Source organism: Festucalex cinctus, chromosome 8, assembly GCF_051991245.1.
Source record: "Festucalex cinctus isolate MCC-2025b chromosome 8, RoL_Fcin_1.0, whole genome shotgun sequence".
NCBI classification, from domain to species: domain Eukaryota; kingdom Metazoa; phylum Chordata; class Actinopteri; order Syngnathiformes; family Syngnathidae; genus Festucalex; species Festucalex cinctus.
In genome coordinates, this window is record NC_135418.1 from 19,495,391 (window position 1) to 19,509,031 (window position 13,641).

At 42.0% G+C, this 13,641-nt stretch overlaps 1 protein-coding gene across 1 annotated transcript; it reads right to left on the reverse strand.

The window, feature by feature from the left end:
- Positions 1–178: 178 nt before the first annotated feature.
- usp49 (ubiquitin specific peptidase 49) lies at positions 179–12,476 on the reverse strand. Its single transcript, XM_077529137.1, has 7 exons — positions 12,288–12,476; positions 10,726–10,840; positions 5,643–7,054; positions 4,121–4,322; positions 3,784–3,892; positions 3,425–3,630; positions 179–3,342 (listed from the first exon to the last, which is right to left on the reverse strand). Exons 3-7 carry the CDS (start codon positions 6,981–6,983, stop codon positions 3,239–3,241), a joined length of 1,962 nt encoding a protein of 653 aa, XP_077385263.1. The 5' UTR covers positions 6,984–7,054; positions 10,726–10,840; positions 12,288–12,476; the 3' UTR covers positions 179–3,238.
- Positions 12,477–13,641: the final 1,165 nt, after the last annotated feature.

Genomic DNA, 13,641 nt, shown 5'->3' on the forward strand with positions numbered 1-13,641 from the left:
TATTTAAAATAATCAATGTAAAACTTGGGCTGGGGCAGTTAACAGTTGGAAGCCTCTTTTTTTGTGTATTGTGGCCATTGAGTGTTTTGTATATTGACGGTATTCATACAGTGATGAGAGGCAAAAAAGGCATGTTGACATTTCAATTCTATTTTTTGAGTCAAATTCACACAAGAACTCACTTCATGTTTTTAATAATAACTGTCAGGCAAACCCATATGACCATTACAATGATGACATGTATTCTTACAGTACACAACAGAACTCACCTGACCTCTAAGCAGTAGGACATTCATCGTCATTAAGATTGTTTCTGACTTGGAGTTGACAAATGTAGTGTGGATTTATCTCGTATCAAACACAAGTGTTTCTTCTCGATTAGCTAGCAAATTCTAAAGACTTTGATAGAAACAGTAGAAAAAAAAAACATTTTCCTGATTTGATCTTAAATTCCTGTCAAGGTTTAAGATTTACAATATATTGCTTTCAGGTGCTAAAACGTAAGGTCCCAAATGCCTCTTAAAAAGAAAAGGAAAAAAAAACAAAACATTCATCACTTCTTGCAGTGGCTTGTTTCCATCGCCGGCTTCGTCTACAACTTGACTTAAAAAAAGAAAAGAGATGGTGGTTGGGAGCTCCCATGCAAAAAAAGAAAAAAAAATCACAAAGATTGGACCAGCTAGACAAGCCCCCCCTTCAAAAAGCCTCCATTTCTCAGTCAAGTGTCCTTTTCGCTTCCTTTCATGGCAGCTAAACACAGAATGAACTCAAGCGAACTCGACGAGAGAACATGTACATGGAGAGGAGTCGGAAAAGTGACATTTTACACACACACACAAATAATAAAAACATCTAAAATAAAAATCTGAACCAGATGCAACACAGTCTGGACTTCTCTTTCAAGTAAGCTGGCCCACTTTGGGAAGAGTTGATCCCCCTCATGTCGTACGTAAAGCTACAAAATAAAACAGCTCTAGGGATTAAAAAAAAAAATAAAATACAAAAAAGTCCTGTGTTGCACTGTCTTCAATTTAAAACAGTTTCTGCTAAGTGTGCCTGCTCAATTTCTCACACTCAATACAAATGAGCTTTTTTTTCTCTCTCTCTCTCTTTTTTTTTTTTTTTTTTTTAACTCTTAAATGCAAACACACCACTGGATCTTCAGCAGGACCTAATCGAACCCGCACGCACAGTCTGCTGGTCCCACAGGCGGACTTGACCTGTAGCTTCATTTATGAAAAAGTTTCTTTGAGGACACAAGAAAATGAGTTTGAAACACAGTGGCTAATTACCTCCGCCAAGTACTAAGTAGCATTTGAAATAATTGATTCACATCAGACTGCAGACAAAAAAAAAAAAAAAAATTAAAATTAAAAGGGGGGGAATACATCTAGGTACCAGAATAAAGCTCAAACAATTGTAGTAATCTAACAAGAATAAAAGAGAAGTCAAATTTGAGTATCTAACAAGTGAATGTAAAAATTCCCACATGGTCCTAAATGCAACATTTTGAGACCGTGTCTAGAGACCTGCCATATATTCAACCATTTTTTAATAGCGCTTGTCCTCATTCGGGTCACGGGTGAGCTGGAGCCAATCACGGCTAACTTCAGGAGAATGGAAACTTTACTTGCTACAATTTTATGGTTTTATTGTATTATTATTTTTCTTTGGAGTGTGACCCTAGTAGTACATTTTGTTGGTAATCTGAATCAGATCAGTCTTTTCGCTACGTCATGGTTCCCAATCCGTGTACCATTCGTTCAGTTGTTTTTCCAAACAAAACAGGAAGTACAAAAACAAAAAAATGGTTCATTTGATGAATATTCGTTTCAAAAGCTAAAATGGGAAAAATGGATAACAGAAGATTTGGACGTTTCATCCAGTTGGGATATTTTCACTTGACACAAATTGCGTGACCTGGAAGTGATTTTTAAAAATTATTATTAATTATTATTTTTTAATATGACTTGTGGTCGTTCACTGACATGTATATATTACTGGATATCTGATATTCCAAGACATCTAATCTGTACGCATACATATAGTATATAATAGTCTGCTTGCGTGATGGGAGTGGTAAGATGGCCGCCCTGTGGCTTCAACTGATTACATGATGTGTATGGGCTATCCAGTAAGAGACCCTTCCAGCTAACGTCACTGCTTAGCTTCCGCTGCGCCTCACAGAGGGCAAACATCCCATAACAAATGAATGTACAGAGCTTGATTTTCGGTGAGCATTTTCGTTAAAAGGAGGGAAAAATGTCAAGTGTCACAAAAAACTTCCCGAGCACGATACATTACTGCGACTCATTGAAACCAGCCGTCTGGAGCCGCTAGCTACAAAAAAAAAAAAAAAAAAAAGTTTGTTGGAAGGCAAAGTGGAAGCGGAAGCTTAAGGTATGTTGTTTTTGCTTGAAACAGTACGTCGATCACTACTTTCATGGTGTAAATTGTCCGTCATGAAATCGTTTGTGTCTGGATATACTTGTCTTGCTGTATATCAAAGTTTTCAGGATAGCTTGCTAGCTGCTAAGAAACAAATTGACGGCCTGCCCTCTCCCGCAAGGGGCACACTTAAACGTGACATCACACTGGAAGGGTCTATTGCAAAAATGAATGATTATGTGCTCTTCAGCGGGGTTAAGAGGGTAACTCTGAGCCCAGCAGATATGACCACCGACAACGTCGAGCCATGAGTCCGATTTAAAAAAATAAAAATACAAATAAATAAATAAATCTCTTCCGGGTTACACAACTTGCGGCAAGTGAAGACTTGTTTTAACGTCCCGTTTTGTTTGGAAAAAACGACCGAACGAACGATACATGGATTGTTCCCCGACTTCCCCCTGTTGCAGAATCAATTGTGGTACAATCCAACATGGATGAACACAAACAAAAACGTACGAGTAGAGCACTCCTCAGTTTCTGTAAACCTTGGCGGCGGTTTGTGCTACTCCGAGTAGGACATTTTTCAGTTTGTTTTGTTTACATTATGTTCCCAGTGGCCGTGGCAACCCCGACATGGAATTTTTTTCTTCTTCTTTTTTTTTTTTTTTACCCCATATTCACACCTTACAGACTTGTTTCGCATCCAATTTTTTAACACATCACATTTGGCGATTGCCGTGTACATTGGGTAATAATGTAAACCTCAGTCCCTATTGCTATTTTCAAGTGAGTGTTTGTCGACATAAACGATTTCATAAACGCAGCTCAGGCTCACAGCGACAAGTCCCTAAGCAGACCTCTGGGTGTAGAAGAGAATGTAGGCCTGAGTGTTGCACACTTCCTCCACACTGCAAACCTTCATCTCAGAATCATTGCAGTGGACCCAGAAACCTGAGGGAGCAGACAAAGCCGGTCAGATTGAGTTTGGACGTCGCGTTTTGCGAAAAAGCGCTTTCGTCCGGCAAGTCCTCACCTCCTTCTGTGTTGTAGCAGTATGCGGTGTAGTGCCCTGAGCCAAAGCCTTTGCCGTGGTGCATCACCACGGCTGACAGGTCGTAGGTGTAGCCCCCTCTGTGGACAGAGTGACCTGAGCCCGTGCAGCAGTAGGGTTTGATGTTCAGAACCTGGTCGAAGGCCACGTGGACGCCGATTTTCTCCCGATGGTTCCTCCCCGACCACCTGCCCCGCGCAACGTAGATCTCGTTATTGTCACCATAATTAAGTATTTAGTCAGGTTAATTTAAGACTCAAAATTGTCAATCGATGTGAAGGTTGAGTGTGAATGGTTGTTTGTCAATATGTACTCTGTAATTGTAAAACAAAAGGACTTGCCTGAAGCGCTTGAGGTGCAGCCGTAGAACCTGAGGTAAACGGTAGATCAGAAGCTGCTTATGGGCTTCTGAAAGAACTAAAGGCTTGTGGGATGTTTTCCTCCTCCTCTCTGACAAATCACATGAAAAAGAGATGACAAATTATTGCAAGGAAAATGACAAACTGGAGAGAGGGATGGCAAAAAAGACAAAAGCAGTGCAAAAAACAACAAAAGCTTTACTTCACTTTCTATTCAATTCACAAGACAATCTCAAACATTTAACCATATTTGAATCCTTAAATCCGAAACATGGACCTGCAGAGACAACAATGAGATTCTTCTTATTATTGCACTCACTGTTGCAGTGGTTGCAGGCATAAATGCTGCCTTCGAGCGCTTCCATCTCGGTGAACTTGGACAGCATTTCGGTGAGGGTGCAGCTGCGCTGGTAGGCGGTGGAGCCTTTGTTGACGCTGTGGTAGCGCTCGGGAAACTCCAAAGACAAGTCCCAGAATGGCTCGACTGTGTTTGACTTGTGCTTGCAGGACAGGCACGTCACCTACAAACAAGTGTTGCTTTTAGCCATGAAATGTGACTCAGTCAGCTAATAACTGACATGTTTGTAGTGACTAACTTGTGAGAAAGGCGCTTCCTCCACCCCGCTATCTTATTAGGCCTCGCTTTTATTATATGATGGATATATTGCAGGACACATTATTGGGTACATCTGCACAATCGTGTGTGAACCAATCAGTGGCGGGCTGAGCATTTGGTACTTGAGTGCACCACCTCCATTACCCGGGGGCAGTTGAGAATATATTATAATATGTAATATATAATAATATTTATCACACTCACATAGATGCTGACTATTAAATGTATGTCATTTGTACATTTTTGTAACTCTTTGCTATGACTAACCAATCAGAGGACAGAAAAATGCAAAATGGCCGCCCGGGGTGTATTTTGCTGCTTCGTATTCCACAAACGCAATATTAATCAGAATGTCGTGTTTAGTCGACTAGTGTGGTGGGGGTGGGTGGGGACATAATGTAAATAAAGATTGTTGGGAAATGGGAATAGTGTATTTATTTTTTATTTTTTGCCTTTTATGTGATTCTCACTTTTAGAGATAAATACGACAAGCACACATGGATCGAAGCAGCACATTTTCCTTCAAAAGGAAGCCCCTTTTCATCTCTGCTTGACCTGATCACATTTTCCCACTAAAATAAAGGTAAGCTGGCATACAAGTTAGCAAATTTGACTTTCCGAAGAGGCTCCCTGCCTTGTGTATGCCTCCACACTTGTGCTGTCACGATCTAATATTTTTATAATCAATTCATCTATCGATTATTCAATTGATTAATCGACTCATCAGATTCAAAAGCTTTTTTTCCCCTGATTACTGTTTATTAACCTGTGATTGATGTTTATTTCGTACTTCATATTCGTATAGTAATTAAATAAAAAGGTAAAGGTAAAAACAGGCGTTTGCAAATGTCTTATTTTACAGAAGAGGATTAGGGCCAGTGAAGAGAATAAAAACAAGTTTGGCAAGATTCTCACTTCATTCTCAGAATTCTCACTTAAAGTCAGAATAAAATAAAGTAAGAATTCTGACTTTATTCTGAGAATTCTCACATCAAAATAATTCTAGCTTTATTCTCAGAATTCTCAGTTTAAAGTCAGAATTCTGAGAACACTGAGGATTTTTTCCCCCCTCTTTTCATGAAAGACTGCAAAAATGAGTAAACAATTACGGTTGATATGATGAAAATCAGAGGATTTTGACAATATTAAATTAAAATTGGCTCCAAATGATTATGATTATTGAAACAGTTGTCTATTAATCTTGACCGCTCTACTCCACACTCACCTGGCTGAGTAGCTGCCCGTGAAAGATGGTGTTCAGCACCTTGAGCACTTGTTTGGAGAGCTTCCTCTTGGTGATGGGGATGACGATGCGGCGTTTGGAGGCCTCCGTATCCAGCTCCTGCTGCACCTTGTCCAGCAGCTCGCACAGGAACTCCTGCGCGTCCTGCTGGTCGTAGCCGCGGAACGCCGGGATGAGGTTCCACACGGAATGCAGCATGGCGAAGGGAGACACCAGCGACCAGCGGCCCGACCACATGACCCTGAAAAGTGTATGCAACTCGTGGCACAGCGACATCTGCTGGCGGGTGGAGCAACGCGTCTCCTTGGGCTGGACCAACTCGGCCGTCTGCGGGGCGGGCGGGGCGCTTTCCTTTTTGCCCGGCGCCGCCGGCGGCAGCGGGCACGAGGCCACGCCCACCACGCTCCCGGCGACCGCCTTCACCCCCGGCGAGTTGCTCTTGGCCAGCAGCTCCTCGGTCTCGCACAGGTCCAGCGTGAGAAAGCACTCCCTGAATTTGCGCAGGTGGCTCAGCACTTGCAAGATGGAGTTCATGTAGCAGGTGTTCCCCAGGTTGCGCAGTCCGGTGACCCCCGGGGCCAGCCGGCGGCGGCTGGCCGAGTAGTACCGCCGCGGTTTCGCGGCTCTGCCGTTGGGCGGGGGCTTTCGCGACAAGGCGAGGAGGGGGGGCTTCTTGGGAGGCGGCGGGCGTTCCGGCGGGTCTCGGAACTTGCACGGGATGAGCGCGACGGTCGAGCGCGGCGCCTGAGTGAGCAGCCGGGCGCTCTTCCTCGGGGGGACGCTGACCAGCTCCTCCAGCAGCCTCCTTTTCACCTCCTTCTTCTGCCGCCTCGCCTCCTCCAGCTTCTCCCGCCGCTCCGTCTGCAGCTCTCGATGTCGGCCGGTCCACCTCTGGAGCATCTTGGCCAGGAGCGTTTTCCTCCGGTGGCGCAACGCCAGCTGCATGAGCGGCTGCGGCCCGCCCTCCCCGCACGCCCGCCAGGCCGAGGAGCGCAGCGAGCGCGTGCCGGGGTCCCGCACGGTGGAGAGGGCCCCCCGGAGGAGCTTGAGGTCCCCCTCGGCGTTGTCATTGAGCACGTAGTCGCCGCAGGCGAAGCAGAAGACGTCCAGCTCCCGCACCTCCATGGCCAGCGGGTGCTGCGACTCCTGGAAGTGTTTGAGCGAGTGCTCCTCCATGAAGCGCCCGCAGGCCACGTGGGAGCACTTGAGGCAGGCCCACAGCGAGTCGGTGGTGCGGCAGTCCACGCAGTGCCATTTCTGCGGGTTGAGGATGGAGTGGTCGCGGCCCAGGCGAAGGCGCACCACGTGCTTACAGCGATCCATCGCTCCGCATGCACATGGGGGGCCCCCGTCAGTGGTAGGACGCACGTCCTCGTGTTCAGCAGCGAGTCATTCTGGAGGTTGCAATCACACCATTGGATTTGGTCAGTGGCTGGCAAGCTAAATAAATAACTACAAATCTGACTCGAGACACAAAATATTTTAACACTGTGATGAACGAAAGAGTGTGTTAGTGTTAGTTTATGCACCGTAACAGAAAAATATGCAGCATCCGTCCAACTCGTTTTCTTCTACCATTCGTCTTCCATGTTTGGATTTTTTTGTTTTGTTTGTAATTTTTTCATACATTTTTAGACTTTTCTGCCTTTCTGTCAAATTTCTGACATTCTTGGCAATCTTATGAACCACGTTTTAATTCTCTGCCTCTCTTCTTACTTCATTGGACATTTTATGGCTATTTTATTTAATTAATTTTTATTTATTTTTTTACACTTTTCTCCTGTTGTGCTATCAATTTTCATTAACATTTTTGGCAATTTGGTGGCCATTTTACGCAAATTTAAGGGATTTCTTCTTTTTTTTTTTTTTTTTTTTTTTTTTTTTTTTTTTACACTTTTCTCCTGTTTGTTGTGCTATCAATTTTCATTAATATTTTTGGCAATTTTGTGGTAATTTAAGGGATTTCTTCTTTTATTTTGGGATATTTTACAATTACTTCTTGAACATTTTATTTTCTATCTTTTAATTTGTTTTTTGGCAATTCGAAAATGGTTACTTTTGTGCTTTTTTTTGTGATTGGCAAACATTTACACTTAGTACAGGGTTCAGCAACCTTTACTGACCAAAAAAAAAAAAATCTCTCTGGAGCTGCAAAGTATTTGAACATTGTGTGATGACAGCAACAGTGTGTTGAGGGCCCAAGAACTAACTAGAGCTTCACCATAAAAGAAATGTATGAAGAATCCAATAAATTGAGATTCTTTCTTTTCTAATATTTGTCTTTTGTTTTTGAATTTTCTTTTTTTGGTTGTCATTTTTCAAACTTCTTTAAAGTAAACAAACACAGCATTCTGATTATTATTAAATTTCTTGAAATATGAATTAAGCAGCAACATCTGCCTGTTTTTATCCATCTCGGGGCGGCCATTTTGCCACTTCCTGTCGACTGAAAATGACATCACAGTTCAACCAATCGCGGCTCCACTGTTTTCTGAGTTTGGTCATGTGACATTCCCAAGCCGAGTCGTGATGGATTGTTACCTGAGCCCTGAGCATACTGCGATGTAATTTACCGGTACACTTGACAGCAAGTGGCAAAATGGCCGCCCCCAGTCTTGACTCTAAAGTTGCATATTTTCCCCAAAATGCGGTCACATTACAAACTGCATAGGGTGGGGGTCACCAACCTTTTTGTTATTAAAAGACAGTCATCTATTAAAATACTTACAAGGGAAATATGGGTTGTCTAGACTAGCTAAATAATAAACTTCACTACTCCATAATGACGCTTATAGCAGAGCTTGACATCGACCAGTTAATGTCTTTGTCTTGGGAGAAGAGGCAGAGCTACTTACAGCAATAAATGAGCGCGCACAACAAAATTAGTCTGTCACCTTAATTAATTTAAATTGATTTCTATTTCTGAATGTGCAGCTTTGATAAGAGAGTGAGAACCAGTAAAGGGGACTAAGCCAAGCTCTAGTAGGATTTTTGAACATTTTTTTCTGCCTGCACTAGCAGGGAATTATTCCACTGCACATGAAGAGGTTCTTGATTATGCATATATATATATCCATTTTCTATACCGCTTATCCTCATTAGGGTGGCGAGTGCATGCCATCATACCACAGTGGGTGAACCTTCACCCAGCCCACATCCATGTTTCTGTGTGTTCTAACTTGTACTTCCTGTGTAAATTTGGTGTGTCGGTTGTCAATTGTGAATATTTGTACAGATTATTGCATCAAAAATTCTACCTCAGTTGCTCATAATGCTCATTTTCAAAAGACAAAGTCAGAAAGGTACTGATGTACTGCACAAATACTTTGTTTTTAAATGGAGCTGTACCATTTTTACCCTGTTGTACATTTGACTTGGCCACACAGTGCTCGTGCAGTGAAATGACCCAAAAAAAGTTCAACGGTCGTCCCATTGAAAATGAATGGGGAAAAGTTGATATTTAACGTTAAATTGTGCAAGTAGTGGAATCAGATGATATACCCAAGATGGCGTGAATTTTTGAAGCAAGTTGAAATTTGAACAGTGTAAATCGGATGTATTATGTGGGAGCTTTTGCACATCAAAAAAGTGTGGAGAATTAAATGTGCCTGAAACTAGACTAAGTGCAATTTCTGGAGAAATTGTGTGGGAATGCTGAAAGCTGAATGCTAAGATTTGAATGCATGTGGAATGCGTATGAAGCCAATTGAGAGATAAATTATGAAATTATAACCTGGTTACTGGACAGTATCAGACACCTGGTAGTGATGATAAGCTGTATGTATGTATGTATGGAAGTGGGCGTTGAAAGTGGTACATAGAAAAAGTTCAATGTCTGTCCCATTGAAAATGAATCGGGAAAAGTTTATATTAAATGTGAAATTGTGCAAATGCTGTTAGTAATGTGGAATCGGACGATATATACCCCGAGAGGCATGAATTTTTGAAGCTAGTTGAAATTTGAACAATGTAAATTGGAAGTATTAAGTGGGATTATTATGCGGCAAAATGTGTTGAGAAATAAAAAATGCTCCGGCATTCCCACAATTACCTCATAGTTTCAATGTTTTGTTGGCATTTATAGTAAATAGTAAGTCAACAAACGTGTGGACGGTTAGCTACCCAGAGCTATCGTTAGCCTTTGGCTAAAAACAATGGAGAACATTACCTTCGTGCAGACGTAGTACTTTCTGGTAATTTTGGAGGGATTCGACGGGTCGTGTGTGTGGTCTTCCACAAAGTTTGATCCAGCGCATACATTGTTCGTAGTTGTTTGAGGGTTTAGGGAAGGGAATAAACCGGACAGTGTCTCTCTTACACAAGCTATGACTACAGCAGGACGTCGGTTAGTCGATCGGAATAACTGCTATCACTCTTACACAAGCCGGGACTACAGCGTTTAAAACCGCTTTATCGATTTTTTTTCTGGGCTTTGGACAACCACGCAATGCACTACCGGGAGCTGGATTGCTTTTGTTTGTCCGCAGCAAAACGCACGTGCCGTCGCAGACATGACGTCTTGCGTCTTGATTCGTTTACTAGGTTATGCGGGTGTGGTTTAAGGTAAGGTCAATTAAGAAAGTTGCTGATCAAAATTTTCTCCATCATGGACAATCGTTCACGTTCTCTCCATGATACCCTCAAGCAGCAGAGGAGCTCGTTATCCAAACAGCTTTGCGGCCAGAAACAACCATTTAGAAAGAATGTTCATCTTTTACAGTATACCACTAACTATCCTTTTTTTTTTTTTATGTAACAACTCTCCACGATGAACACTACACTGTTATACATATGACATATGTACAATCAATGTTATGCATATTAAAATTATGTATGTTCTATACTACTTTTAGTATATACAGTAACTTAATTTGTAGTCATATCAACAACATATTGAGTGTAGTATAATTCATTACTGTATCAAATACCTCTGTCACTAATATTTTACATCACACTTTCAGCATCTATCTATCTATCTATCGAACAATGCCACTCTTTGTAAGTTCTTGAATTGAAAAGATATGGATAATAAGTGTACATAGAGTAAAACACAAGATGTTCTTACTGTACAAATAGTTGGCTTGTTCAGATTTCAGGCAAAACATCACTGAGTTTGAAGAGAACAGCAACGTTCTGTATCATCCATCTCCGGTGTCGTCAGCAGCACCCACTGGAACATTCTGAGGGAGATACAAATCAAAAGTGAGTAGGCGTTATAGAACTTGAAATGCACACAAAGTTAAAAGGTGTGCATTGCATTCAAGTCCCTCCCCCCGCCTGCTGTCAAATACATGTTACGCTTCCTGTTGAAGTGTCTGTGTTCTCCAGGAATCTTGAGTTTAATCTGTGTGCCTTGAGCAGGATTTGAAGAAACTATTTGGAACTCATGCGGCTGATCATGTGGCCACTTCAAGGTTCACATTAGCGGCGCTATTCTATAAAGCACAGAGCAATTCAACTTTTAAAAGGGCAATTTGGACTTCTTCAGCAAGAAAGAACAGGAATTCAGAAAAAAATGAAAGAAAAAATCTAGAGAACAATCTCCTTTTAAAATATTTTTGTTTTTCAAGAAACAATCTAAAACAGATTACATATCCTTGTGATACTTGTGTTAACTGCACGATGCAAATGAGATAATTGCTGACTCTCCTATGCAAATGCAGATAAAAACCACTTGATGCGCCCCAGATTGGAATTGGCTCCACATTTCAGTTACACAAAAGATAATCGAAACAGCCTTGGTGGTGCTTTTGTGCAGCTTGAATTGTTGTTTTGATTATATTTGAAGATACTATTCAGGTAACCTTGTAACAGATTATAGTAAAAAACGCTTAATGGTGTTATTTCCATGCAAACAAGATGGAAATAGAAAGCTTAATGTTGATGACTGGTCACGAAATGTGCTTAGGGTTCTTTTTGGGTCGTTATTTAAAGCACTTAATCACATCTGTTGAGCTCGACACAGATATATTGACGTTTTAATACAATGCCATTACAGGGAGAAAAAAATATAAGGATTACGTGGACCGCAGTCGCTAATCGTTGTGTAGAACAGAACTGCGTGTTATCTGATTGACCACGCGTCTGCCGTGGTTGTTTTAATCCCGATTGTTTCGAGGGGTTTCTTCCACCCGGCTCGTAAACGCCATGCTATGCTACCTCACCGCCTCCACCTCCGCGGCGAGGCAGAACAAAGGGGCGTGAAGATGAAGAGCCCCTCTCCCTCTCTTCCCGAGAACATCCAGCAACTTTGTTGAGGCAACGCGGCCACCAAGTTAGCTCGCGCTCGCTCCATGCTAACCTGGCGAAGGGGACGCCGTGGCGCCGCTAGCCCGCCGCGGCGGCGGCGGCGTCTCTCGGGGAACTTTGACGGAGATCAACGCGAGGCGCAGAGTCGCTGGTTTGATGTTAGAACGTGGAAGTGTAGTTCGCGTTGCCCCCGTGTTAAATGAAGTTGACCTAGCTGCTGTTGTCGGTCGCCGACGCAAATTTAACCGCTTAGCTAACGCACTGCGCCGCTACGCGAGTACAAACTCCCCGCTGACATCCTCAGCGGGCAGCAACGCTTTGTTCGCTAATTACGAGTAAAGCATTGTGATAACGGGAATATAGCGGAGGTAACGTTACCATCGCCAGAACGCATCCATCCGGCACACCAGAGAGGAAGAAAAAAAAAAATCTGCTTGTTGTCCTCACTCAGATTGAACAACCCAACTCTCAATGCGAGCCCGGACCCCGCCGATCTCATTGGACCGAGGCTGAGTAGCAGCCGGCCTCTCATTGGCCGAGTGGCGGAACAACAGGCAGCAGAATGGACCGTCCGTCCGTCCAACCCACCCACCCACCGAGGCCACATGGAACAATAACCGAGGCTCGGAATCCCAAACTGGGCGAGGAGGAGCTTGACCTCTGTGTCACCACTGTGGTGTGGTTTGTGTTCATTTCATGGCACGTTTTATAGATCTGATCCGTTGAAGCTGCAACATTCTGGGGTAATAATAATTATATGAAGAAAGAACCCTCAAACGACTATTTATTACAGTGAAGACTGAATGCTTTTGATCAGCACTAGTGAGTAAAAGGCCATTTGAAGAAAATCAACACAGAAACGCCATGAAGTTAAAACAAACAGTTTTTGACTGCGGTCAGGCCAGCCTCCAGTCGAAAAGACGAAGTCAAGCCAGCCGCCCAAACGATTGTTAATACTGTGCATTACGGTAACATGCCATGCCACTGCGTTGGCCACCTTCAAAATAAAAGCTATTCAACACCTGGTTTAGGGTTTAAAATAAACAATCATAAAAAAAATAACGGTTTGTTATCCCAGGACCAGACCAGTACTAAGGGACACTAAACCATCCCAGGTATCCAACCAAAGTACTTTAAACAAAATCTGATGTTGCATTTCAAAATAAAACTCATTTGAAAATTGACATTTTAACTATTATTGCTGATTTTAAAAAATCATTAAAAATTCATAGTTTGTTATCCCAGGACCAGACCAGTTTTAAGGGACACTACACCACCCCAGGTATCCAACCAAAGTACTTTGAACAAAATCTGATGTTGCATTTCAAAATAAAAGTCAAAATAAAATAATAATAAAAATAAAATAAAATTCAAAACAAAACTGACCGCAGTACTTTTTGGGCATTTTGTGGTCATGTTTTCTTTCTTTTCTTGTTGTTTTTTTTTTTTTTTTTTTTTTTAACCTTTTCATATGCCTTTTGTCTTTTTTTCTGACAACTTCCATATTTGGACACCAACATTTTTAAATATTTAATTTTGCATAAAAAAAAATCCAAATTCATTCAAAGAATATTTTATCTAAAAAATTAAAATAAATATTAAAAAAAATGTATATTGGGAGCCACAGGAGAGGGACTAAAGATCAGTGGTGTAGGGGTCCACAAGTATACCGTATGTGTGAACACAGTAAAAAGATGAATACACAAATAATTTTGATGTTTTTAAATACAAG